The sequence below is a fragment of the Heteronotia binoei genome, chromosome 16 (genome assembly GCF_032191835.1).
Source record: "Heteronotia binoei isolate CCM8104 ecotype False Entrance Well chromosome 16, APGP_CSIRO_Hbin_v1, whole genome shotgun sequence".
NCBI lineage: Eukaryota > Metazoa > Chordata > Lepidosauria > Squamata > Gekkonidae > Heteronotia > Heteronotia binoei.
In genome coordinates, this window is record NC_083238.1 from 63824175 (window position 1) to 63850119 (window position 25945).

Consider the following 25945-nt stretch of genomic DNA (forward strand, 5'->3'; position numbering starts at 1 on the left):
CGGGGGTCTTAAAGGCGCCGAGGACTCCTATTGTGCTTGACTCCTGCTTGGTTCAGACCAGCACGGACCCGCCCGCTGGGCTCTCGCTACTAGGCAGGGAGGCGTGTTTCGTGCCGGGGGTTCGAATCCTGCCCGCAGGCCGACAGCCTGCCCTGCCGCACTCCAGGGGGGAGTATGAAGAAGCCGAGCGCGGAGGGGGGGAGGGCACAGGTCAGCAGACCAGCAGCAGCAGCAGCCCCTCCTCCTCCTCCTCCTCCTCCGGCCCGGGCAGGCGCCCACGTGGCTCCTGCTGCTGCCCCCTCCCCTCCCCACGGCGGGGCGGGGCGGGGCGGGAGGAGGCGGAGAGCCAATCGCCGCCCTGGCCCCGCCCCTGCCGCTGCCTCCCTGCCCGGGCTCTGGGCTGCCGCCTTCCTTCTCCTCTCTCGGCGCGGCCATGGCGGCAGCAGCGGGACCGCAGCAGCTGGGTGAGAGCCCCCTCGGGGGGGGAGGGAGGGACGGGGCTTGCCAGCTCCAGGGCGGGGGAGGAAGGAGGGCGCCGCGCTCTGCAGAGGAGGGCTGGCCTGTGCTTCTTCCGCTGCCCCCCAGGCATGGGGGTGTTGGGGGGCTCTGTGGCCTGGATCTCTCGCCCCGCAGGCTCAGGGCCGCCTCCAAGAGGCTGGGGCAGGGGTGGCCACACTTGCTTAAGGCCAGAGCCACGGGGAACGAATGCAAGGGGTTTGAGAGCCACAAGACATGAACGGCAGAGGCTTGAGAGCTGCAAGACAAGAGGGAGGGAAAGAAAGAAAGGAAGCAGCTTTCGCTTTAAATGCATTCTTCAGAAGGCTAGTGTCCAGATCATGTGAAGGGATGGTTTCGCTTTGCTCTGCTCTGGTAAGTCTTCACTCCTCACCTGGAGTATTGTGCTCAGTTTTGGGCATCACATTTTAAGAAGGATATAGACTAGCTGGAAGGGGCCCAGAGGAGGGCGATGAAGATGATGAGGGGTCTGGAGACCAAGTCCTATGAGGAAAGGTTGAAGGAGCTGGGCACGTTTAGCCTGGAGAGGAGGCGGCTGAGAGGTGATAGGATCACCATCTTCAAGGACTTGAAGGGCTGCCGTATAGAGGATGGTGTGGAATTGTTTTCTGTGGCCCCAGAAGGCAGGACCAGAACCAAGGGGTTGAAATTAAATCAAAAGAGTTTCCGGCTCAACATTAGGAAGAACTTCCTGACCATTAGAGCAGCTCCTTAGTGGAAGAGGCTTCCTCCTTCAGAGGTGGTGGTGGGCTCTCCTTCCTTGGAGGTTGTTAAACAGAGGCTAGATGGCCATCTGACAGCAATGAAGATCCTGTGAATTTAGGGAGAGGGGTTTGTGAGTTTAGAGCGGTTCCTCAGTGGAACAGGCTTCCTCCTCGGGAGGTGGTGGGCTCTCCTTCCTTGGAGGGTTTTAAGCAGAGGCTAGATGGCCATCTGACAGCAATGAGGATCCTGTGAATTTAGGGGGAGGGGTTTGTGAGTTTAGAGCGGTTCCTCAGTGGAACAGGCTTCCTCCTCGGGAGGTGGTGGGCTCTCCTTCCTTGGAGGGTTTTAAGCAGAGGCTAGATGGCCATCTGACAGCAATGCAGATCCTGTGAATTTAGGGGGAGGGGTTTGTGAGTTTAGAGCGGTTCCTCAGTGGAACAGGCTTCCTCCTCGGGAGGTGGTGGGCTCTCCTTCCTTGGAGGTTTTTAAACAGAGGCTGGATGGCCATCTGACAGCAATGAAGATCCTGTGAATTTAGGGGGAGGTGTTTGTGAGTTTAGAGCGGTTCCTCAGTGGAACAGGCTTCCTCCTCTGGAGGTGGTGGGCTCTCCTTCCTTGGAGGTTTTTAAGCAGAGGCTAGATGGCCATCTGACAGCAATGAGGATCCTGTGAATTTAGGGGGAGGGGTTTGTGAGTTCCCTGCATTGTGCAGGGGGTTGGACTAGATGACCCTGGAGGTCCCTTCCAACGTGATTCCAAGTGTCTGGCCAAGAGTGCAGTGGGAGCTTCAAGAGCCCCACGATATTCATGGAAGAGCCACACTTTGGCCACCCCTGGTCTAGGGAAACATTGGCTTGGACCTAGCTGAGCCCTGCACCAGAATTAGAACCTGTGGAGGACCAAGGCAGCTCCACCACCAGGTGGTCAACCCCTGCAGCACAATCAGTAACTGGACTGGAAGCATGCGGGGCCTCTGGCCACAGATGATGCAGGGCTGGGGTGGGGACGACAAGGAAGCCCACCAGGAGACCAGAGCAGGGGAGGCCATTCAGATGGACTCCCCTCCCCCCCCCCCCGCCAGAGGCCTGGTGGAACAGCTCCGTTGGACCAGCCCTGCAGAAGTGCGGCCAGTTCCCCAGGGCAGAGCATCCCATGGGAGTCACCAGGAGATGGGGGGCCAGAGAGCGTGCTCCCCAGGAGGAGGAGAGGTCTGGGTCTCAGGTTCCCCTGCAGCAGCCAAGGGCTTGATGGTCAATGGCTCAGAGAAGGGCAGGTCTGGGCCACAGCCTCTTCCAAGCCTCTCTCTCACTTCTCTTTCCTCTCCAGCCTTATTCAGCGTTTCAGACAAGACCGGCCTGGTGGGGCTGGCCCAGTGTCTCCGGTCGCTGGGCTTGGCCCTCGTGGCCTCCGGGGGGACGGCCAAAGCCCTTCGGGATGCAGGCCTGGATGTCAGGTAAGAACTGTGCCTGTCGAGGTGCACTGGGTGGGCAGTGGTGAGGAGCTGGAGGTCAGGCCCCTTCGCTGCTCATGGCGCCGTGGAGCGGACCGGCAGGAAGGAGCAAATGGCCTTCCTCTGCTGCAGCCTCAAGCCCTTCATGACGGGGCAGGTGAAATGGGAAGAGGGAGGCCTCAAAACCCCCTTGGGGGAACTTGCTCTGCTCAGAATCAGACCACGGGGCCATCCAGCGTCATGTTGCCCGCTCAGACAGAAGAGGGTCTTTCACCACACCTGCTCCCTGGATCTTTAATTGGAGCTGCTGCCAGGGACTGAACCGGGGACCTTCTGCGTGCCAGCCCCATCTCCCATCCCCCGTTCACCTGCTGAACCCATTGGGATCCGTCTCCTGTCCGTCAAAAAAGGATGCTGCTAGGTACGGCAGGAAGTTGTGGATTCCAACAGGCCTGTCAAAGGCAGCAAGAACTGCCCAAATGCAAGCCCACTGCTTGTCGTAGGGCTACAGTATCTCATAGAAATAAGAAGGCTTAAAAGATGGCTTAGATATCTCTTGATGTCAGTCTTTCAGGGCAGACTGATCCTTGCAATGAAGAGAAGGCAAATCTGGACGTGTCCCCTCTGCTGGGACTTGAGCCTGGCATGTAGACTTGGTTACTGCTTCAGACAAAGCTACTTTTTTGGCCCTGCCCAAAGGTTGGAAGACACAGGCTGGGAAGTGAAACACTGAAGTTATTTTTCAACTGGTTACATCAGGACAGAGATTTCTGACATCCTCTGTTGTGTTTTTCCAGCTCTGTGTGTCTGTGAGGGCGAGAGGGTGTTAAAGAGCACCGGGGATCCTTTGCTGCCTGGCCTGTGTAGGTCAAGGGTTGCTGTGTTGCTAATTTGTCCTTCCTTCAGGGAGGGCAGGCTGGCATAGGCGTGGCTCTCCCCTCCTTCGTTTCTGTCCAATGGGAAAGGCCTGGTGGGCGTGAATGCCCCCCCCAGCCTAGAAGTTTCATGGAGCCATGAGGGTTTAAACCCACCCACCCCCCTTTCTTTTCCAGTACCCTTCTCTAAATCTGTACGATGAAGGCAAAATTAAGTTCTCAGAACTGCTCTTTTTTTGGAGGGGGAGTGCTTTCAGTTTATTTGGAAGCCTTGATTGTTCTATATTTTAATTATCTGGGGGGAAATGTAGGTCATAAATAAGCCCACATTGCCTCCACTCTAGCCTTGATTCAATTTCTGTTTTTAATGAGAGCTTGTAGTTTTTCTCGTGTTTTTTCATTTGAAATTCAAGTTGAGCGATTTTTTTTCCGACACGGGTTGAATCCTTCTTTTCAGTGTCCTAAGAGCCCCCGCTCTTTGCAGTCATGTGGAAGTCATTTGATGCTTGCTTGATGTTGGGACTTCTGAAAGGAGATGTTGAAGGTCTTTTGTCCTCCTTGTAACCAGTGATAGAGTTGAATCTGGGCCCGGATAAGGGAATGGAATCCCTTCAACCACTCGCCAACACCTCTGATGTGGGGCCAGAGCTGCAGTTGTCCCACAGATACCTGCGCGTCCTCCCAGGCGGCCTAGTTCCAGACCTTCGTACCTGATCGTATGGCCCTGTTTGCGACACAGAGTGTGTGAAGGGAGGGTTGGTGTAGTTGGGTCCTGCTGTTGCATTAGCAGCCCCTTTCTGGGATGAAAAGTGACCAGTCCAGTCCAGGCACTGGCTTTCAGAATAGTTGGGTGGTTCTTCCCATTTTAGGGAGCAGCTGAGAGAGCAGCAAGTGGAGAGCTCAAACAAGTCCAAATGGTCACCTAGCCAGTGTCTTGTAGCTGGTCCCAAACATTACTAGGCATACAAATGCTAAATATCACATTTATCTTAAAAAATAATTCACTAGATTAAGGACAGCTGTATTGCTAGGAACTCGAGACACATTACTTTGGGGGGGGGGACCCATATTCTTTATAACCAGGTTGAGAGCCAGTTTGGTGTTGTGGTTAAGTGTGTGGACTCTTTATCTGGGAGAACCAAGTTTGATTTCCCATTCCTCCACTTGCAGCTGCTGGAATGGCCTGGGGTGAGCCATGGCTCTCACAGGAGTTGTCCTTGAAAGGGCAGCTTCTGGGAGAGCTCTCTCAGCCCCACCCACCTCACAGGGCGTCTGTTTGGAGGGGGGAGGTAAAGGAGATTGTGACTGCTCTGAGATTCAGAGTATAGGGCGGGATGTAAATCAGAAATCTTCCTGTGGCAGGGGCCCTGGAATTGTGTTGGATTTGGACTAGGGAGGTTGTTTTAGCTACAGTATTTCAGGTGGTCTTGCGTAAATTGCATTTGCTTATCTGTAACTTGATCCCAGTGTTGTGGAAGGAAGCCAAGTGTGTCCAGAACGAGGGGGAAGGCAGTGATCAGCATGCGAATGCTGGCAGTTCCTGCTGGATTTCTTAAATGTCCCCGAGAGAGAGATTTGTGGTGCAATCTGAAAAATGCTTTCCGGGGAGTCGGCCCTGTCAAATAGACCTGCTTTGGATTTCTGTCTTTCATTCATTTTGGACTGTGGAGTAAAATGCCTCTGTCCATCTCATCAACCCTAGTTCTTAAGGAGGGTCAAGACCTGTGAAGGAAGGAGGGGGGGCGCTCAGCTTGTCTCCTGTGGGGGCTGGCAGCCCTTCAGAAGACTTCAGGGGCTGGGTAGTGCTGCCAGGATGCCCTGGGCCCTGCTCGTTCCTTTCCCAGGAAGGGCCAGAGATGAGGTGTCTCCGATCCCATTTAGACATTAGTCTTCAAAATCCAGTGGGAGACCCTCCCGAAACTGCACACCTGGTGAGGGGTGGGAACACCCCTGGCTGAAGCAGGCGGAATCCACATTGGTGCATTCGCTCTCCTCTCCCTCTTGGTGCTGGCTGGAGCTTCAGTTTTTGGGTCTTCATTGAAGCCACTGCTGACTCCAGATACTGTTCTGAGTGCCTCTGTCTCACCTGGGTTCAGCAGATGCCCAGGCTGGGCAGGCAACACTGACCTTGAGGGATGGAAGGTCGGATTCCAGGTATGACAGCTTCCAGTGTGATGGATTCCTGCCAGCATTTAGTTGCCTTGATTCTTTCCCCCTGACCCACCCCAGTTGGATTTGTGAGCTGTGTCTGAAGTGGCGAATCCAGCTGACTGGGCCTTGAATGCAGGGCTACTGGGCATGAGGGGCCCCTGTGGAGTCCTGGTTCGAGTGTCAGGTTAGGGTCTGGGAGACCTGTGTTCAAATCCCACCCCCCACCGTGGGAGCTCACTGGGTGAGCCTGGGCCAGTAAGATCTTCAGCCTAGCCTGCCTCGTAGGGTTGTTGTGAGATTCAAACAGGGAGCAGAACCACTGAAGCCACCTTGGTTCTCCAGTGGGGAGAGAGAGAGAGAGAGGCAGGTGTGAAAGAGGGAGACAAATAATCAGGTGCCGGAGGAAGGTGCCTGCTTTGTGATTTCTTTTTCCATCTCCACAGAGATGTTTCTGATCTCACCGGATTTCCAGAGATGCTCGGAGGGCGAGTGAAGACGCTGCACCCTGCAGTCCATGCCGGTAGGTGGAAGCCCCCCAGGCTTTCTCTGTGGGGTGGGGATTCTAGGCAGGGCCCTGAGAGAGACTCCTGTCAAGCTACAGATCCCCCAGTGATTGACCCACCCCATGGCAGCCTTTGCACCTTTCTGTGCAGTGCGGAGGGCACGTGGCTGTCTGCATGGTGTGGGTCTGCAAACATGGGAGTGGGGACAGAGAGCCAGTCTTTGGGCAGAGGGACTTGTGTGGCTCCACCCTTCTGTGACTCTGACACTTCTGAATGCTGGTGGAGGGTTACATGTTTTAAGTCCCTGGCCTCAAAGGCAAAAGTTTCCTCTCAGTAAATGTTCAGAGTTCTAGCCCAGCTCCCTCCTGAATATGGAGGCAAAACTTTGACATTTTGAAGCCATGTATTTTTTTACAAGTCCCCAGAGGTCTTGTCAAGACAGTGTGCGATTGCAATAAAAAAGGCCAACGCCATGCTGGGAATTATTAGGAAGGGAACTGAAAACAAATCAACCAGTATCATAATGCCCCGGTATAAATCGATGGTGCGGTCTCATTTGGAATACTGTTTGCAATTCTGGTCAGCGCACCTCTAAAAGGATATTATAGCATTGGAAAAAGTGCAGAAAAGGGCAACTAGAATGATTAAAGGTTTGGAACCCTTTCCCTATGAAGAAAGGTTAAAACGCTTGGGGCTCTTTAGCTGGAGAAATGTCGACTGCGGGGTGACATGATAGAGGTTTACAAGATTATGCATGGGATGGAGAAAGTAGAGAAAGAAGTCCTTTTCTCCCTTTCTCGCAATACAAGAACTCGTGGGCATTCAATGAAATTGCTGAGCAGTCAGGTTAAAATGAATAAAAGGAAGTACTTCTTCACCCAAAGGGTGATTAACATGTGGAATTCACTGCCACAGGAGGTGGTGGCGGCTACAGGCATAGCCAACTTCAAGAGGGGATTGGATAAAAATATGGAGCAGAGGTCCATCAGTGGCTATTAGCCTCAGTATATATATATATATATGTGTGTGTGTGTATATATATGTGTGTATATGTATATACACACACACATATTGGCCACTGTATGACACAGAGTGTTGGACTGGATGGACCATTGGCATGATCCAACATGGCTTTTCTTATGTTCTAGCTTAGAACTGCAGAGGTTGGGAATTCCTGGGTCAGGCTGAGTTCCTGTTCAGCCTTCTCCTTTCTTGAGCTCTCCTAAGGAAGTTTTGCTGCAGGAGTTGCATAAATTGTAGCATGAAGATTTCAATTTTTAAATATGCAGGAAGCAGAGATCTGTGATAGACAGCGTGTTGCTATCTGTCTATGTCCTGCCCTTTCTGCAGAGTTCAAGACGTCCAGCCATGGCTGGTCCTCCCTCTGTTTTGTCCTGACAACAACCCCCCCCCCCCCGTGTGATGTAGGTGGTGGTTCTGGTCCCGAAGAGAGTGGGTCGCCTCGTGAGGTGCAGGGTGGGGGTTGGAACTGGAGTTTTTCAGCTGCTGATCCGACACTCTTGCACTGCCCAGCAGTGGCTCCCATGGATGCTGCATTTCTACCGGATGGCTTTTAATCTTTTGCAGTCTGAGCTCCCTGCTCATGACCTGAGTTTGATCCCTATGGAAGCTGGGTTCAGGTAGCCGGCTCCAGGTTGACTCAGCCTTCCATCCTTCAGAGGTTGGTAAAATGAGTACCCAGCTTGCTAGGGGGAAAGTGTAGAGGACTGGGGAAGGCAAGGGCAAACCGTCCCGTAAAAAGTCTGCCGTGAAAACGTTGTGATGCAACATCACCCCAGAGTTGGAAACGACTGGTGCTTGCACAGGGGACGACCTTTACCTTTTACTTCCCTTGAATAGTTTGTGCTGAAAGGGAATCCTCTCAAAGCACGGCTCCCTCAGGTAGCATCTTTTCCATCTAGAGCTTGCAATCTGTTGCTCCTGAACAGGCTTCAGTTACTTAGGAGTAGGTCCCATTGGACTCGCTGGATCTTTCTGAATATGCTTGGCCTCATGCTGCGTGGTTTTTAGCGATTGTCCTAAGGACGGCCATGTTCTTCCATGTAGTTAGGGAAGTGGTGAAATAGGGCTTATTTGTAGCAGAACCAAAGCTGGAGAGTTCCAGAATCACATCCCTGCCAGAGAACAGCCAAGCAGGAGGCCCTTTCCAGTCACACTTCCCTCTTCCCCTCCCCCCACTAGGCATCCTGGCTCGTGACACCCCACAAGATGCTGCTGACATGAAGAAACAGGATTTCAGCCTTGTGAGGTGAGCCTGCGGAGGGGGTCTTGGGAGTTGAGAACTGGTCTGGTGCCACTCAGCAGAAGTGGAGCTGCAGGAGAGACCACGGCTTCCCCGCTTCCCCTCTTGAAGTGGCTCCTTTCCATGTGGAAGTTATTGGGTAATTCTTCGAGACGTGTTGCGAACGGGCGCCTGTCTTTGGACTGGGGAACTGCCCAGGGAAAGGGACCTCCGGTCAGGGGCTCTGGTGCTGAAGTACAAGCAAACATGCCCTTTGAGACTGACATAACACTGTTTGCGTTTCGACATTCAGGTTAGCCTCAAGCGTAGCAGGGCAGGAATTCAGGGCCCACCTGGGCTGCTAAGAAACTCCGAGCGGGTCTCCTCCTGCTCCTTTTACCCCCCCTCCCCCCGCCGCCACTTTGGTTCTTCCGCCATGAGCTGGCTTGGTGCTGGACTGAAGCCACAGTCGCCGCCCTTTCTTGCCCTGAACAGGGGTGGGGGGTGCTGCCTTGTGCTGTGCTTTGTGAAGACTCCACTTCATTCCCTACCTTGCCTTGGGCGGAGAGACGCCATTTTACGCTATGGGTATCTGGGAGCTGGCAGTAGGCTTGCCAACCCCCAGGTCCCAGCGGGGGTTCTCCCGTTTTCCCAGGCTCCTTCAGCCAGCTGGCTGGTGGGGGGAAGCCCCGCCCCCACAGCCCCCATGTGCCTTCCCACCTCCGGAGGCTTCAGGCTCCGATTGAAAGGCTTCCTCTTGGGATGGGGTGTCTGTGTTACTTGGAAGAAGTTGGCAGCAACTCGTGAGTAGAGAGGCCAATTCCTCACTTCAGAGTCACCAGAAACTGGGGGGGAGGGGGAATATCTGCTGGGCACTTCATTATTCCCTATATGGAGATCAATTCTCATAGGGTATAATGGGGAATTGATCTGGAGGTATCGGGGGGTCTGTTTTTTGAGCTAGAGGCACCAAATTTTCAGTATAGCATCTACTGCCTCTCCCCAAAATACCCCCCAAGTATCAAAACAATTGGACCAGGGGGTCCAATTCTATGAGCCCCAAAAGAAGGTGCCCCTCTCCATTATTTCCTATGGAAGGAAGGCATTTCAAAAGGTGTGCTGTCCCTTTAAATGTGATGGCCAGAACTCCCTTGGAGTTCAATTATGCTTGTCACACCCTTGCTCCTGGCTTCGCCCCAATGTCTCCTGGCTCCACCCCCAAAGTCCCCAAATATTTCTTGAATCGGACTTGGCAACCCTAGTTGGCAGGAAGAGGACAACAGGCAGGCTTCAGCCTAGTCTCTTCCTCCTCCCCCCTCCGGTCTGGAAGCAGCCATTCTGAGGAGGCCTCCTAGAGAGGCAGGAAGTCTTTCAGGCTGGTCTCCCAGAAGGCTGCAGGAGGGTTTTATATTGAAGATTTAGGGCGGGAAACCTTGAGTTAAAAGTTGTCAGGGGAAGCTGACAGTTTGATTTGAGTCTTGGAGGCTCATGAGTCAGTTCTGGATGGGAGCTTCAGGGCCCATTGCATAATAGGGGAAGAAGGAGCGTTATCCCTATTTTCATCTGTTACTTCTGTTCATCCTGTATTTAAAAATGCCTGTAAATAGTTGCCTGTTTTAAATAAATGCTTTATTTGTTTAAAAGGCAGTCCCTCTGTACCACCAAGGTCCCCCAACCGCACTACTGCAAGAGGGGAGTCCAGGGAAGGCATGCAGGTGGCAAAGGTGCCAGTCCTCCAGGGGTCTCCCAAAAAAGGACTGTGGTCTCTGGGCTAACCAGGTGCTGGGTGGGCAGAGGACCTTGAGGCCAGGCCACAGAACTGGCGGGGGGGGTATGTGAGCAAGAGACCCCTAATTTCAGTTATATACGGACATCGTAATTACCCATTTGGTTGCCAGGATGCCTGGAGATTCAACTCACAAACATCTGCTGTGAAACGTGGGTTTTATCTACCATTTTATAAGAGACTTATGTGAATACTAACAGCCTCAGCGTTACAACAGCACTCTATATCTCTGGAAGAGTGCTAGCCAGAAGTACAGATGGGTTTCCAGCTACTCCGTGTGTGCACCATCCTGGCCGTTGCAGTGGAAGAAGTTGCATCGTCAGGAATTGTCCGGGCAAATGGTTTCCAGCCTTTTAGGGCAATTTGCCTAACAATTGGGAGTCCTGTTCCTCTCGGTCAGGAACCCCTAAATTAAGCAGGTGGTGGCAGCGTGCCCTAGTGGTGGGGAAAAGATAAGCGCCCTCCAGGAGTTGGCAACTCAAAAGGGAGTTGATGGGTCCAGATCTGAAGGCAGAATCGGGCCGGTTCCGTCACACGTTGTCCTGTTGCTTGCCCACACCGGCTCTGTGAGTGTTCCCTGAGGCAGAGGCTTGTATCTGGTGATCAGGGCAGGACGAGGGGCTGTTTCCTGGGCTCTCCTTGGCCCTTCTCAGGCTTCCTTCCCTGGCTCTCCCAGCTAGTCAGCATCTCTTGGCCATTGCTGGCCCAAAGGATGTCCGGCTTACCTCGACCAGGGCCAGGGCTTTCTCGGCCCTGCCTGGTGGAACCAGCTCCCCTACCGGATTTGCCACCGTTCTGTAGGGCCTGCAAGATGAAGCTATTCTGCCAGGCTTCTGGTTGAGGCAAGGGCATCCTCTCTCTGCTGCTTATGCCATCTGTTTGCCCTCCCCTACAACGATTTAGCAGTTTACCATCTTGACTATTATATTTCGAGCCAATATCTATGTTTTAATCTGCAAAATGTGCCTGCGTGCGTATGTTATATTTTATCTTGTGCTTGTTTGGATTGTTTATTATTGTTGTAGTTGGGTTTTAACTGTTATTTATTATGACTGTAATTGGCCCGAAGCCTGCTATGGGAAAGGGCGGAATATAAATCTACTAACATGAAGGAAGGAAGGAAGGGGTGGAGCTGGGTGGGGACATTCTCTGTTCTTGGATCCTTTGGTCAGGCACAGTGCAGAATTGGGTAGCAGCACTTTAATTCCCACTGCCTTGTGGTCAGGGCTTCATGTCCAACTGTGGTTCAGCACAGGCCCCTCCGAGGCTGGAAAGGTGAGGCTTCAGGGTAGGGACTGAGCTGCCTGCTGAGCTGGCCTTGAGCAGATCGTTTGGGGCGAACCCCCCCCTCACCACACACACCCCTCTTTCTTCCTTTTCTTCTTCTAGAGTGGTGGTGTGCAATCTCTACCCCTTTGTCAAGACCGTCGAGTCCTCAAATGTGACTGTGCAAGAGGCCGTTGAGCAGATTGACATAGGTAAGGTCTTTGGGAAAGTGCAAATGGCCCACAGAGTCTCTGTGTGCGCAAAGAGGGAAACGTGACTGATGGAGCCACTTGATGGAACAAGTCAAGTCATGTCCTCCTCCGTCAAGTCTTCTTGACCAATAAAACTCCGTTTCCAACCCAAGGCGGAGTGGCTTTGCTGAGAGCAGCTGCGAAGAACCATGCGCGGGTGACTGTGGTGTGTGACCCGGGAGACTATGCCCTCGTGGCAAAGGAGATGAAGGCATCGAGCAACAGCGACACCACCCTGGAGACCCGCCGGCGGCTGGCCCTCAAGGTGCGTTGTGTGTGCTTGTGGAGGAAGCAGTGCTGGACCAGCAGGAAGGCTCTGAATGTATCCTGGCTGCTTTTCCTCCAGGCCTTCACTCACACGGCTCAGTACGACGCGGCCATCTCCGACTACTTCCGGAAAGAGTACAGCAAAGGAGTGGCTCAGCTTCCCCTGAGATATGGCATGAACCCTCACCAGACGCCCGCTCAGCTCTACACACTCGGGCCCCAACTCCCCCTTTCAGGTAGGGGGGCTTCTGCGTCACATAGCAGCCATGTCCCTGCTGGCATTCAGGTAGCGCTTCAGAGAGGTCAGGGGGCTTCACCTGCCTTTGTGCTTGTTGTCAGAACAGCAAATGGGTAGTGGAGTGGGGGGAAGCATCCTCGAAGGCCCCGTGCGTTGAGGGGGTCAGCCCCCTCCCCCCCCCACGTGAGCTCACAGTAGAGACTTTCAGGCTTTTAGGGCAGCTGCAGCAGCTCCTGGATTCCCAGGCTGACAGCATTTCAGCCTCAGAAGGAAACTTCTGCCATCACATTTGCAGTGGAAATAACTTCAGTTTGTCTATTCATATTCTTGTCTGTCCTTTCCTGTTGAGCAGTCTTTCCACCACACTGTTCCTGACCCACTATGCATATGAACCTCAGCAGAGCCCTGCTGGGTCAGACCAGTGAGGGTCCATCTAGTCCAGTCTCCTGTCTCACACAGTGGCCAGTCAGTTTCTCTGGAGGGCCAACAACAGGGCAGAGAGGATGAGGCCTTCCCCTGAGAAGAACATCAGAGGAGCCCTGCTGGATCAGACCAGTGAGGTTCCATCTAGTCCAGTCTCCTGTCTCACACAGGGGCCAGCCAGTTCCTCTGGAGGGCCAACAACAGGGCAGAGAGGCTGAGGCCTTCCCCTGATGTTGCCTCCTGGTCCTGGGACTCAGAGAGTTAGTGCCTGCGAATGTGGAGGTTCACTTTTGCCACAATGGCTAGTAGTTCCTTATAGACGGTCACTCATTGTGTACGGAAGTGTTTCCTTTTGTCTGTTCTGCATCTGCGCCCCCCAGCTTCCTTGGCTGCCCTCGAGTTCTGACATTTGGGAGGATGGATGAAAAGTTCTGTGTCTGTGGCACCCCCTGTATCTGAATGGTCACTGAGCACCAAGCCCTCCAGCACCTCCACCTCGGCTCAGAGACTTCCAGGACTGGCATGCAGGCACCCTCCCATCGGCTTCTGGCTCTGGTCTCTTGGGTTAAGGGTTTAAATGTCCCATTGATCCAAACACATGCTGGACTGTGCTCACAGGACTCGTTTTGTTTGATGGAATCGTGTGTCTGTGGGGCCATCTTGGGACTTCACATGTGTTGTACAGAAAGGCTAGTCTGCCTCCCCCCCCCCCCTCCCAAATGGGCTGAGTGCAGGAAGGCTGGAGAAGGGGTCTGTGGCAGAGACTGCAGCTTCCATGCCTGGCTGACTGGGCCATCCTGATCTCTCTCTCTCTCCCACCCTGCAGTGCTCAACGGCTCTCCGGGGTTCATCAACCTGTGCGATGCCCTGAACGCCTGGCAGCTGGTGCGGGAACTCAGGCAGGCCCTGGGCATCCCAGCTGCAACCTCCTTCAAGCACGTCAGTCCAGCAGGTGAGACACGATGGTCTGTGGGGCACCTTTGGCTTTCTCTTTCTGCAGCTTCTTGTTTTGGGTGGCCACAGCAGCCTGTGCATGGGTGTCCATGTGTGTGTGTGCATGCAAAGACCTGCTTGTGCCTAGAGAAGAAGAGCCGGCACTGGTCTGCATGTGTGAGCGGGAGAGCAAGCGGTGGGCATCCCCCAGGCCGTTCAAATGTTCAGAGGGTTGCCTGTTGCTGGGTGAATGGTTGGTGGAGCGGCTCTTCTGTGACAGTCCTGCATGCAGTCTGGAGGGAGAGAAGAGCCAGGACAGGGTGTGGCCGGGCAGCAGAGAGGCAGGGGGGGACTCCCAAAGAGTCTAGGAGATGGCCAGGACTTGCCCCTTCCCTCCTGGCGAAGCTCCACTGGGCGGGGTTTGGGGTGCTTCGAATGGAGGGTGACGTTTGTCAGTGAGGCAGAAGGAGGGAGTGCTTGAGACTTCTAGCCAGTTTTTTCCTGCCTTCCTGGTGGTTAAAATAGAGTGGGGTGAATTCTGGATTTGCACGGAGAGGTGTTCCTGAAGGCTGTGCTCCTCATGGACTGTTGGTGGCAGCAGAGCATAAGGCCTGGTCTGTGAAAGAGGAGCTCCCTGGAGGTTGAGCTGCTTCAGATGCGGCCAGCTGAGGAAATCCCTCATTCACTCCCTGTGGTAGAAATACAGGCGGGGCGGCCGGTTGTTTGACCACATTCATTATCAACATTTCCGTGTTGCAGATGAGGGTCCAAGACCCCAGGTTTGTGTGGCTGGCCCCCTGGTACAGGTGAGATTTGACCTGCCACTCCTTGGTTTGTCCCTTCACCTCATGGCCACTGTGCTGCACCGTCTGGCTTTGCAGGGGCCCCAGTGTGGCTGGAGGGCGCTCGATACGCAACAGTCTTCAGCTAAGTTTACCAGATCAGAGTCTGTGTGGACGTTGTGTTGGGTGTGGGGGTGATGCCTTTGAGCTTCTTTCCACCCGATCCACGGATGCATGTGCCTCAGGCCGATGCTCTTCAAGCCCTGACCAGTTGCTCTGAGGCGGTCGAAATGCCCATGAAGCCCTCCAGGCACCAACAGAAGCTGCTGGGATCTGTACCGTCATCTCTTGCTTGTCATGGCTGAATCATCGTGGGAAATTATCATAATAAATAAATGCCTGTGGTCCCACAGTGCAGCTTTGCTGTGGCAGGGGCGGGGGGGCTCCTGATGCCGCGTGCTTTTCCTCTTGGGCCTCCTGAAAGGGCAGGGGTGTCACAACAGTCCCACTAAGAGATCAGTGAGCACATAAACGACTTCATCGAATTATAGCTGGATGAGCTTGCTGCTCAGTGCTGGGCACAGCTGTGCGAGATGGCTGAAGTGGTGCTGCAATCCAGAGGAAGCCGTGTTCTTCCCATCGCTGGGGTGGGATTGGCTGCTTGACTCCTTACTGAGCCATTCACTGCGCATCTCCGCCCTCCTCTTGACTGTGCGTGGTGCCTCTGTGGGTTCATGACCTTCAGAGCTGCAAAGATATTCCCCAGACAGCCTGACCAAGGCCTTGATAAGTGACCTTGAAAATGACTTTCAGTGGTTATTTGCCAGGGTGCCCTCCATCCCATCCGCTCCCGGTTTTGCCTCCATCCCATCCGTTCCCAGTTTTGCCTCCTTGCTCCAAACATGTGGGTGAACTGTTTTCTTGTGTGCATCTTGGATGCTGGCTGGACTTCCTGTCTGTACTCCTTTTCCCCACCAGGTGCGGCTGTGGGAGTGCCACTCAGCGAGGAAGAGGCTCACGTCTGCATGGTCCATGACCTGCTCCCCACTCTGACCCCCTTGGCAGCCGCGTACGCCCGGGCAAGAGGTGGGTGCACTCATGACAGATGGCGGCGGCAGCCCCTGGTCTCTCGAGGCGAGCTTTTCCGCACACTCGCACCACTGTAGTTCAGGCAGCCTCTGCAAGCAATGCTTATCTGGACCCCCTGAACTCATGCAGATTGGCTATGAACCCCCCCATTTCCCACAGAGGGGGCTGGTGGTGGCGAGACTTTCAAATAGACCACAAGCCCTTATTCTTTGTTCTGTTCCTGGGCAGTGCTGGAGAGAGAGAGAGGAGGGGTCTGGATCCCAGTGTTGACCTCTCTGGCCACAACGTATTTTAGACTGGGTGGGGATGAAGGTATCCAGTGATCTGGTTGTGCTTTTCTGTCCCTTTGCTGAGTTCTGCATGTGCCTGGCAAACCCCTCGGCATCCCTGCATAAGGGAAGCAAGGGAAATGGTCAGTTCCTACCCCGTGGGGGTCTGTAGTTTTCTAGTTTGGTGTAGTGGTTAAGTGTGCGGACTCTTATCTGGGAGAACCGGGTTTGATTCCCCACTCCTCCACTTGCACCTGCTGGCATGGCCTTGGGTCAGTCATAGCTCTGGCAGAGGTTGTCCTTGAAAGGGCAGCTGCTGTGAGAGCCCTCTCCAGCCCCACCCACCTCACAGGGTGTCTGTTGTGGGGGAGGAAGGTAAAGGAGATTGTGAGCCGCTCTGAGACTCTTCAGAGTGGAGGGCGGGATATAAATCCATCATCATCATCATTTATTTGAAGATCTGAATGAGGAGGAAGGTGTTTTTCCCAACCCTGCAGCTGGTGGCAGGATGAGAATCAGGGAGGGACGTTCCCATCCCCTTTTGTCCTGAGCCCCCTGCCCCAAACCATCTCCCTTTTGAACAAAGCAGGAGTCAAGTGGCACCTTTAAGACCAACCAATTTTTATTTAGAATGTAAGCTTTCGTGTGCTCTTAAGCACACTTCATCAGACAAGGAATCCAGCACAGTGAGGCTCACTGCTGGATTCCTCATCTGATGAAGTGTGCTTAGAGAGCACACGAAAGCTTACGTTCTAAATAAAATTTGGTTGGTCTTAAAGGTGCCACTTGACTCCTGCTTTGTGCAGCTGCTTCGGACCAACCCTGCTGCCCCCCTGGATCCACCTCCCTTTTGGTCATCCTGGCCCCTGAACTCAGGTGGGCTTTATTGGCGCTCATTAGGAATGTTTGTTGCCGTCAGTCTACTTTGCTGCAACACGACTGGCAGTAAGGAAGGGTGTGGGTTTTGGGAGGGGCGGGGGTGAAGAAATTAAAATAAAGCTGAGATGAGGGAAGAGGAGGATTGACGCTTCTTCAGTCTGGGACAGGAAACTTCCAGAATATTTCTCCGCCAGCCACATAAAACCTGTTGTTATAGAAGCATAGGGGACCCCCAGTATTGGCTCTAACTGGACGGCCCTGCCAGAGTTTCCTGGTCCCCCCGAGATCTGCAGATGATCAGGAAGGCCTCCCCCCACCCTTGGCTTCAGCTGGAGACTTGCTGGTATACGGGGAGCCATTACTTGAAGGCTTTCCTTGGTCCGACTCAGGCCTTCCCGGTTTTGCCCCAGCTGTTTTATTGCATCACTGAAACTTGCATTTGCAAGGTGGCATTTGCCCAGCACCCCAAATCTCAGCTCCAGTAGAAATAAGTGATATGTTTCTGCAGGGGTCATTTCATAGAAAAAGAGGTGCTGGAGCTCTTAGCACAACTCATTTGCATATGCCACCCCCCCCCCCTCGACATCACCAGAAGGTGTGCTAAGTTATATCAGCTCAGCTTCTACCTCAAAATGCTTCTTGAGTTAGAATTGTCATGATAAAACCTTACTTCCATCATCACACTTCTAAAATTACTTTCTCCTCTGTGGCCACAGTGGCAGGATGAAGATTTCCATCTGTCGGCTTTACGTGTTTTGGTTCTTTCCCCATTTTTTGTGGGGGAAAATGTTAGAAAGTTTGTCAGATCTTAGAGTTCAGCCAAATTCTCACAGGGGGTTTGAACAATGGAGCCCAGAAGCAAGTGGTTTGGAGGGGAGAGAAAGAAAGAGCATAATAAAATCTAGAGGTTCCGCAGTTCTGCTCCTGCCCAAAACGAGGCCTGGGTTTCTGCCCCACTTCTGGAGAGGGATCTGGGGATGGTGCCCACTTCTTTCCCAGGATTCCAGAGTCCTCCCGTCCTCAACATGGTTTGGATACCCAACTCTGAGCTACAACACCCAGCAGTGGGGCCTTGAGGAGTTGACTGGTCTGTTTCTGTCTCCTTCCCCCTCCCCCTAGGGGCTGACAGAATGTCTTCTTTCGGGGACTTCATCGCTCTCTCTGACATCTGTGATGTCCCCACAGCAAAGATCATTTCCCGAGAGGTCAGCAATGGTACCGTGTTCTTCCTCGGGGGGGGGGGGGGCTGCGTTACTCCGTGAGCTCAGATGCCCAGCAGGTCAGTGTGGAGGGGCGGGGCTGATGATGGAGAGAGCCTTCTTTGGTCTCAGGGCAGCTCAGGCTGGTGGGCAGTGGGGCTGCACTGGAAGATGCTCTGGAAGGTCAGGGCAACCAGGAAGCAGCTTCTGCCAGGGGCCTTCCAAGTGTCCCCGCTTTGTGTGCTGTCTTGGGCCTCTGCCGGCTGACCTGTTCTTGTTGTTCTGCCTGCAGGTGTCAGATGGAGTGGTGGCCCCTGGCTACCAGGAAGAAGCCCTCAAGATCCTCTCCAAAAAGAAGAATGGGGGCTACTGTGTCCTCCAGGTCAGGGCTTGGGGCAGTGGAAAGCACCCCCTCTCCCCCTCCCTCCTGGGGTCAGCAGATGCTCAGCCTCCCGGACCTCTTCCTGAGCCCCATCATGGTCTGACTCACTTCTGTGGCCCCACAAACTGGAGAGCCAGTTTGGTGTAGTGGTGAAGTGCGCGGACTCTTATCTGGGAGAACCGGGTTTGATTCCCCACTCCTCCACTTGCACCTGCTGGAATGGCCTTGGGTCAGCCAGAGCTCTGCCAGAGGTTGCCCTTGAAAGGGCAGCTGCTGTGAGAGTCCTCTCAGCCCTACCCACCTCACAGGGTGTCTGTTATGGGGGGAGAAAATATAGGAGATTGTGAGCCGCTCTGAGTCTCTGTCCTTGAAAGGGCAGCTGCTGTGAGAGCCCTCTCAGCCCCACCCACCTCACAGTGTTGTGGGGGGGGAAGGGAAAGGAGATTGTGAGCCACTCTGAGTGGAGGGTGGGATATCAATCCAATATCATCTTCTTCACTTTTGGGGTAGGTGGGGCTCACTTGAGGTGGTTTCTGCTCCATCATGTGCAGCAAGGAGGAATCCACAGGTTTAGTGCCCAGAGGAATCCCATTTTGCACTCAGATTCTGCAATGACTCACAGCTTAGCTGGTAGAAATCCGCTCACTGGGACTGCTTCAGGAAGAGGCTTCAACCCCCCGCCCCCGCCTCTTGTGTTTTGCAGTGGGTCAGCCCCACGTGAGGGCCAGATATTATCCAGGCTGGCAGGAGCCGGTGTGCCCTTCCCAGCTCCCTGGGGGTGCAGTTCCCTTTAGCCTTGAGGAGGGATGCTGGCACAGCTTCCAAAAAGTGCTTTTTTCTTTCCTGCCTCCAGATGGACCCGGCTTACGAGCCAGAGGAGAACGAGCTCCGCACTCTCTTTGGGCTCCACCTGATGCAGAAGAGGAACGACGGTGTGATCAACCGGGCCCTCTTCAAAAACATTGTTACCAAACACAAAAATGTGAGGTGATTTGGGGGGCGGGGGGGGGCAGAGTATGCTTGCCCAGAAAAGCATGTGTGAGAGGAGATCCCCAGCAGAGCTCCCACAGATATCAGAGGCTCTCCTCTGTCAGGTTGCCCTCTTCAGTCATGCCAGCTGTGCAGCAATTCCTATTTTCCCCACCGCATGTCTGGCCTGTTACGACTAAAACTTTCCTCCTTTCCTGACTTGATTTTGCTAAGTCACCTAAACCACAATGAATTCTGGCTGGGAGGAGGCTGGGCTGCCCTGGGCCTCTGCTCTGACGGCTGCCCAAACTTTGTGACTGGCCTGGCTGAATGGGCACGCCTCGGAATCGTTTCTTTTAACATGGGATTTTTATCAAAGCTCTTAGAAAAGGTGAAATTGATTCACTGACATCTTAGTGACTCTTTCCATTCCGAACTCTGAAAATTTTCTGTCTTGCATTTCTGAATTACCAGTGAAAGCTTAAAAGGCTGAGCCAGGAATCTCTCACCGCCAGGGAGACGGGGAACTATATCCCAGATTTTAAGCAAGGAGATTGGATTATGTCGGTGTCATAAGTGGCATCTCCTCTTTCTTTTTGGAACTGTCCTGAAATTGTTCTAGCACTCAAGATTAAATGTAGCTGCTGAAATTCAGGTGTTGCTCTGAAAAACACCATTTCAGTAGCCCTGGCAGCAAGATTAAAGTGTCCAGATGCTTACCTTGTATCTCTGCTGTCAACATGTCATAAACTCGCATATAAAAATAGTTCCAGTGAGCCTTGATGTGTGTGTGAGATTCTTAAAGCCACATCATGTTTTTGTAGAAAGTGTTTACAGGTAGCTGAGAAGAAGCTTTTCATTGCTTGGCACCCTTTTTGAGACGCTTAAAGTGGGCACGCTGCAGTTCCTTGAGCGGCTTCATTCTCCATTCTCCACAGCCGGGGGGGTGTACGGGGGAGGGGGAGGATGCTGAGTTGAGACCACGTTAACAGGCATGTGGTCCAAGCAGTCCACAGTCTTTTGTGCTCAACGACTTGGGGGGCCTCACTTGTGTGCTAAAGGCCTCTCCTCCTGCCCATGGCCTTCCATCCCGTCTGCTCTTGTTTCTGAAGGTGGCTCAGTGGTCACCTGAGTTCTCTGGACCCACCACTGGAATGGTTCCTGCATCCAGAGATCCTGCTGGGCTTAGCAGGTGCACACCTGAGCAGTGCTCCCTCTCAGCTGAGTTAGTGTGAGCTCGCTCATAGTTTTTTACCCTCCGGCTCACAAAGCTTTATCCTAGCTCAGGACGGACAGCCCCAGAGCAAACTAATCTATGCAGTAGTCAAATCGCTCCCTCACAATTTGAATGCCAGGAGCTCATGAAGTAGAATTTTTGCTCACAAGACCCCACAGCTTAGGGGGAAGACTGCACCTGAGCACTAGGACCCCTAACCCTGGCATCCTCCTCCAGGACCAGCCCCCCCCCTCCAGGTGCCTGCAGCCCACCTGGGAGCCAAACGAGGAGGCGTGGCCCTTTCTGCTCTTTCTCACGGGAGAGGAAGGCATCAGCAGGGAAAGCGCAGCCCTCACTCAGCCTTTGTGGGATAGCGGTTATCATCCCTGTCGTCTTTGCCAGGTTTCCTCAGTTAAGAGCAGCAAGTGTTTATTCAGGGGGCAGAAAGTCTCCACTCCGCCTGTAGCTGGAGGGTGCCCAGAGCTCTCCAGCACAATAGAGAGGGCCGTAGCCTCAGTGGCTGGTTCTCTCAGGGGAAATGCCCTTGCCTGAGAGATTCCTTCCCACTTTTAGCACCTCTGAGGGATTGTTGGGGGGAAGGTTGGCTTTGTCAGTGCTGGAGAAGAAGACCCCTTGTGGCCTTTCTGAGCAGCTCCCTCAGCCTAACCAAAACCTACTTTTAACAACTCCAGTGTTGCTTACTGGCTGTGCCCGACTCTTTGAGCTGCCGCTGGTGTGCTGTCTGTCTGTCTGTGTCCCTGGGCACTTGTGGGTCACCCACTGGAGGGCCTGTAGTGGAGCAGTGCCAGCAGGTGCAAACCAGTCAGCTGTTCAGAATCCCCCCAAGGCAAGGTCAGCAACACACCATGCAGATGTGTGTCTGCTGGAGGGAAGCCTCTGAGAAGCTCTCCAAGGGATGTCTTGTTTGTTTCACACGGGCAGTGCCAGGGAGTGAGGACTTTCTGCTGGTGTTGTTGGCAGAGGTACCCTTATGATGGCCGTCTCCTTGTCCTTTCAGCTGCCCGAGCCAGCCACCCGGGATCTGATTGTGGCCAGCATCGCTGTCAAATACACACAGTCGAACTCGGTGTGTTACGCCAAGGATGGGCAGGTAAGCAAAGGAGGGGGCAGGGCCTGTCTAGCAGAGGCCCCGTTAGAGCTCGCCAGGGGAAGCTGCCTGAAGTGGCCAAACCAAGCAGCCTGCACCTGACTCTACTTTCAGGTTGACCTGCAAGATGATTTTGTTGGCCCCTGTTGGGGTGAAGGGTCGCACCCCCCAGCTTGGCATTTTAATCGCTTCAGGATCTGCTCCTTGCTTCTCACTTCTCTCCATTGCAGAGATGGTGCAGATGAGTAACCGGGGTGATTGCCTGGTTGCCAGGGCAGGCGAGCCCTGCAGCCGCATGTTTGGTCAGGTTTTTGCTCAGCTCGTGGCTCATCTGTTCCAGGTGATCGGCATTGGGGCGGGGCAGCAGTCCCGAATCCACTGCACCCGCCTGGCTGGAGACAAGGCCAACCACTGGTGGCTGAGACATCACCCCCGAGTGCTCTCCATGAAGTTCAAAAGCGGCGTGAAAAGGGCGGAGATCTCCAATGCAATTGACCAGTACGTCACGGGGACCATCGGCGAGGTAAAGCAGAGGGGCCCTTTGGCTCAAGGGGCTAAGACTTGGGGCTCCTCTTCTTTGTGTTTAAAGCATGGCCAGGTCTGAGATGTGCTTCCAGTATTTTCCCTCAGAAATGCTGTGGGGATAGGAAATGGCCATCGTGTGTCCTGTCCTCTCAGCTGCAGTTTCTTGTGTTGACCGTGAGAAAGGGAGGGCTGGTGCTGAAGCCTGCTGCCCACTCTGATGTCCCCTCTGAGCCAGGGCAGAGTTCTCAGGGGAAGGACCTCTCTTCCTTTTTCGGCCCTTCAGCCCCCTTCCCCAGTTCAGGCCCCAGGCAGTCAGCTGAGGGGTTCGTCGGTCTGCCCGAGCGCCTGGGGCAAAAGAGCCGGCCTACATATTCTCCCAGTTTTGCTGTTCCAGCACACATGGACTCTGGTTCCTTCCAGAGGGCAGACAATTAGAATGAACACTTACCAGGACTGCCCTAAAGGAACTGTGTAAAGGATCATGATAGAATTTTGCCTGGAGTGCTAAAGGGTTAAAACAAATGTCCAGATTTGAAATTCCAACTCTCTTTCCACCCTCTTCACATACGTGAGCAGAGAGATCTGTGTGTTTTCAGCAGCTTCTGTTGGACGCACCGCATCGCTCAGCCAGCAGAGTGCCCAGTTCAAGCTATAAACTCTGTAAATTGGAGTTGTTTCTAAATCGTGTGCTTGGCCAACCTTGGCGGCAAATCTGGTTGTTTCCTGAGGGCAAACGGGAGCTGGAGGAACGGAGCTGAAGAGGGTGGACAGCGAGTCAAGATCCTGTTGGCCAGACTTTCCATTTAGTGCCTGGAACTGGATCCCGTGTTTTGGGTGTTCCGATGTTTGCTCCCAGACTGGAGTGGCACAAACCAGGCCAAGCAAAGCATGTTGTGAAGCAAGCAAAGGGAAGCTTTAATAAGAGGTTTCGAGGGTTTTAAGCTATGACAGTCCCCTTTGGCTCAGGTTTTAATGTATTCTGGCTATGAATTTTCCAGAACTAGTAGTGTTGTAATTGTAGACCAGATGTGAGCGTCCAAATAGAAACTGTGCCAGTCCTTGCAATGGGGTACTGGAAGTAACACTCACCAAACACTTCTGTCACTAGGCTTGTTGTGGATTGTTGATTCAACTAATGTAGTAATTAAAAATATTTTTTCAGGATGAAGATCTGGCCAAATGGAAGGCCCTGTTTGAGGAAGTCCCTGCTCTCTTCACGGAGGCAGAGAAGAAGGCGTGGATTGCAAAGATGACTGGAGTCTCGCTCAGCTCGGATGCCTTCTTCCCTTTTAGGGATAATGTCGACAGGGCAAAACGGGTAAGTCACCCCCCCCCCCATGCTGCCCCATTGGGAGCTGGCGATGCCTGTCCTTGGAGGGGAGGACTGGAGGGCCATCTCCTTCCTTTGGCGACTATGCTCACAATGGCCCAGTGGGGTGGGCCTTCATGGTGGGATGTAGGGGCCAGATTTGGCTTCCTAAGGCAGAGAGCCCAGTCAGGAGTCCAGGCAGAAACCAGACTTCCAGTTTTGGCCCTCCAGTACAGAGGAGTCAGCTGGCTGGGATGCCAGAGCCCACTGGGTTATTCTGTGTCCATGTGCAACACATGGATTCAGTGGACGGCATCTTGTTCTCTCTCTTCTCCTCCACTCAGAGTGGCGTCCAGTTCATCGCTGCCCCTGCTGGTTCGGCCAATGACCAAGTCGTGATCGAAGCCTGTGATGAGCTGGGGATCACTCTAATTCACACCAGCCTCCGCCTCTTCCACCACTGAGCGGCTCCGGAGGAGACATGGCAGGCCTCTCTCTTGGCTAAGAAGAAGCCGCATCTCCTTCAGCAAGGATCGAAGAGCTTGGCTGCAGAGGCCTCTTTCCCTCTCAGAGCGGCCTCATGCTCCTTTTTAGTGAACGTGAAGGCGAAGCTGCTTGTGTCCTGCAAAGGCTGTCTGGAAATGAAAAATAAATACATCCAATGGTCCAGTCAGAATGGTTTCGGAAGGGTCTTCTTGCTGCTTGCGTTGCCTTTATGCTGCCTAGATTCTCCCGGGTTTTTTGAAGTGGGTCTTTCCCCCTTGCCTTTGACTCTGGCTGTATGTTGGCCCTTTGTGGGGGCAGGCGCATGCCTCAGCCAACATGGCTTCCTGTGTCCAGCTCCTTAGTCCTTGGCTTCATCGCCTCTTCTTGGCCAGTTGCTGCTGGCACCACCACTGTCGCCTGGAGTCCCTTGGATGCTGAGCCGGACCAGCCTGCATTGCTGAATGGCTGGGAGGCTCCCTCACCTTCAAGTGGGGAAGGTAGTCCCCAGTTTCTCAGCTGGGAAAAAACCCCCAATGATAAGGTGTTTGTTTCTAGCCACACGCCAAAAAAGGGGATTTGTGGTCAGAAGCGTCAAAATGCAGAAAATACAATCATTGTTTTTGGCTAGCTAGCAAAACTCTAGCAGGATCCCTTGCTGCTCCTCAAAACGGATCAGACCAAGCCCCCCCCCCCCCCCCCCCCCCGGTGCACATACCTTTTGGAGCCTGTGCACAGCAGACAGAACCACAAAATGGCTGCTGTAAGAAGCGGAGCCACAGAGAGAGAGGAAGCCCAAGGGCAGGGGAGAAGAGACGCTACTTTCTGAAAACACTTGTTGGCGGGTGCCAGGAAGTGTCGGCAGGCTCCACAATGGGGACTCCGGATTTCTAGACACCCCGCAGTGGGCAGCTGTCAGACAAAAGGCTGGCAGGAAATGGGTTCTCTGCAAAAAGTCCCTTCTGCGCCATGCTTGCCCAAAAAAGGACTGCTCCTTATTTTTCCTTCAATTATATTTCTGTAAAAAGGTTTTAGTTCACCAATAACCCAGACTTTACAAAGACAATGTATAAATTTAACTATGCATTTGCTGTTCTGCTCATTAAAATGATACAATCTTTAAGTAAGTGGAGAAACACAGAGCTGGAAGGGACTTCAAGGGTTACCCACGCTTAACAGCCTGCACAATGCAGGAAATTCACAACTACTCCCCCAGTGATGCCTGCTTTTATACTCGGAGGAAAGCAAAAACCCTCCAGGATCCCTGGGCCAGTCTGGCCTGGAAGCAAATTCCTTCCTGACCCCAAAGTGGTGATCTGCATTGCTGTGGGCAGAATCAGAAATATACAGAGAGTGCTGCTCATTGTTTTCTCATCCTTTGTCTCATCTTCACAACAACCTTGAGAGGTAGGCTGGGTTTACACAATAGTCAAATGTAGGCTTGCTCACAACTTTAATGCTAGTAGCTCACCAAGTAGAATTTTTGCCCACAAGAATCGCCAGCTTAGAGGGAGCATTGATCCCACTATGTCAATCTCTTTCTGCCTGGCTTTCTCCCTTGCGTCTTTTAACTCAAGGTCTGTTTTAATCTCTTCCTTAAACTCCTCAGAGTTTTTATTTATGCCGCCTCCTTTTCATAGAATCATAGAGTTGGAAGGGAGCTCTAGGGTCATCGAGTCCAACCCCTGCACAATGCAGGAAACTCACAAACATCTCCCCCTACATTCACAGGATTTTCATTGCTGTCAGATGGCCATCTAGCCTCTGTTTAAAAACCTCCAAGGAAGGAGAGCCCACCGCCTCCCAAGGAGGAAGCCTGTTCCACTGAGGAACAGCTCTCATGGTCAGGAAGTTCTTCCTAATGTTGAGCCGGAAACTCTTCTGATTTAATTTCAACCCACTGGTTCTGGTCCTACCTTCTGGGGCCACAGAAAACAATTCCACACCATCCTCTATATGACAGCCCTTCAAGTACTTGAAGATGGTGATCATATCACCTCTCAGCCTCCTCCTCTCCAGGCTAAACATCCCCAGCTCCTTCAACCTTTCCTCATAGGACTTGGTCTCCAGACCCCTCACCATCTTCATCGCCCTCCTCTGGACCCGTTCCAGCTTGTCTATATCCTTCT

At 53.3% G+C, this 25945-nt stretch overlaps 1 protein-coding gene across 1 annotated transcript; it reads left to right on the top strand.

Moving 5' to 3' along the window:
- Positions 1-378: 378 nt before the first annotated feature.
- Positions 379-24006, top strand: ATIC (5-aminoimidazole-4-carboxamide ribonucleotide formyltransferase/IMP cyclohydrolase). Its single transcript, XM_060256889.1, has 16 exons — positions 379-464; positions 2548-2674; positions 6141-6217; positions 8403-8469; positions 11618-11706; positions 11859-12010; positions 12092-12248; positions 13500-13625; positions 15367-15474; positions 17745-17830; positions 18117-18206; positions 19060-19188; positions 21410-21502; positions 21840-22022; positions 23187-23342; positions 23678-24006. Exons 1-16 carry the CDS (start codon positions 434-436, stop codon positions 23795-23797), a joined length of 1791 nt encoding a protein of 596 aa, XP_060112872.1. The 5' UTR covers positions 379-433; the 3' UTR covers positions 23798-24006.
- Positions 24007-25945: the final 1939 nt, after the last annotated feature.

Coding starts and splice junctions, on each gene's coding strand:
- ATIC (XM_060256889.1), top strand. CDS start 434: ATGGCGGCAGCAGCGGGACCGCAGCAGCTGG. Junction 12,249..13,499: donor GCCCCAACTCCCCCTTTCAG/GTAGGGGGGCTT, acceptor CCCACCCTGCAG/TGCTCAACGGCTCTCCGGGG. Junction 19,189..21,409: donor TTGTTACCAAACACAAAAAT/GTGAGGTGATTT, acceptor TTGTCCTTTCAG/CTGCCCGAGCCAGCCACCCG.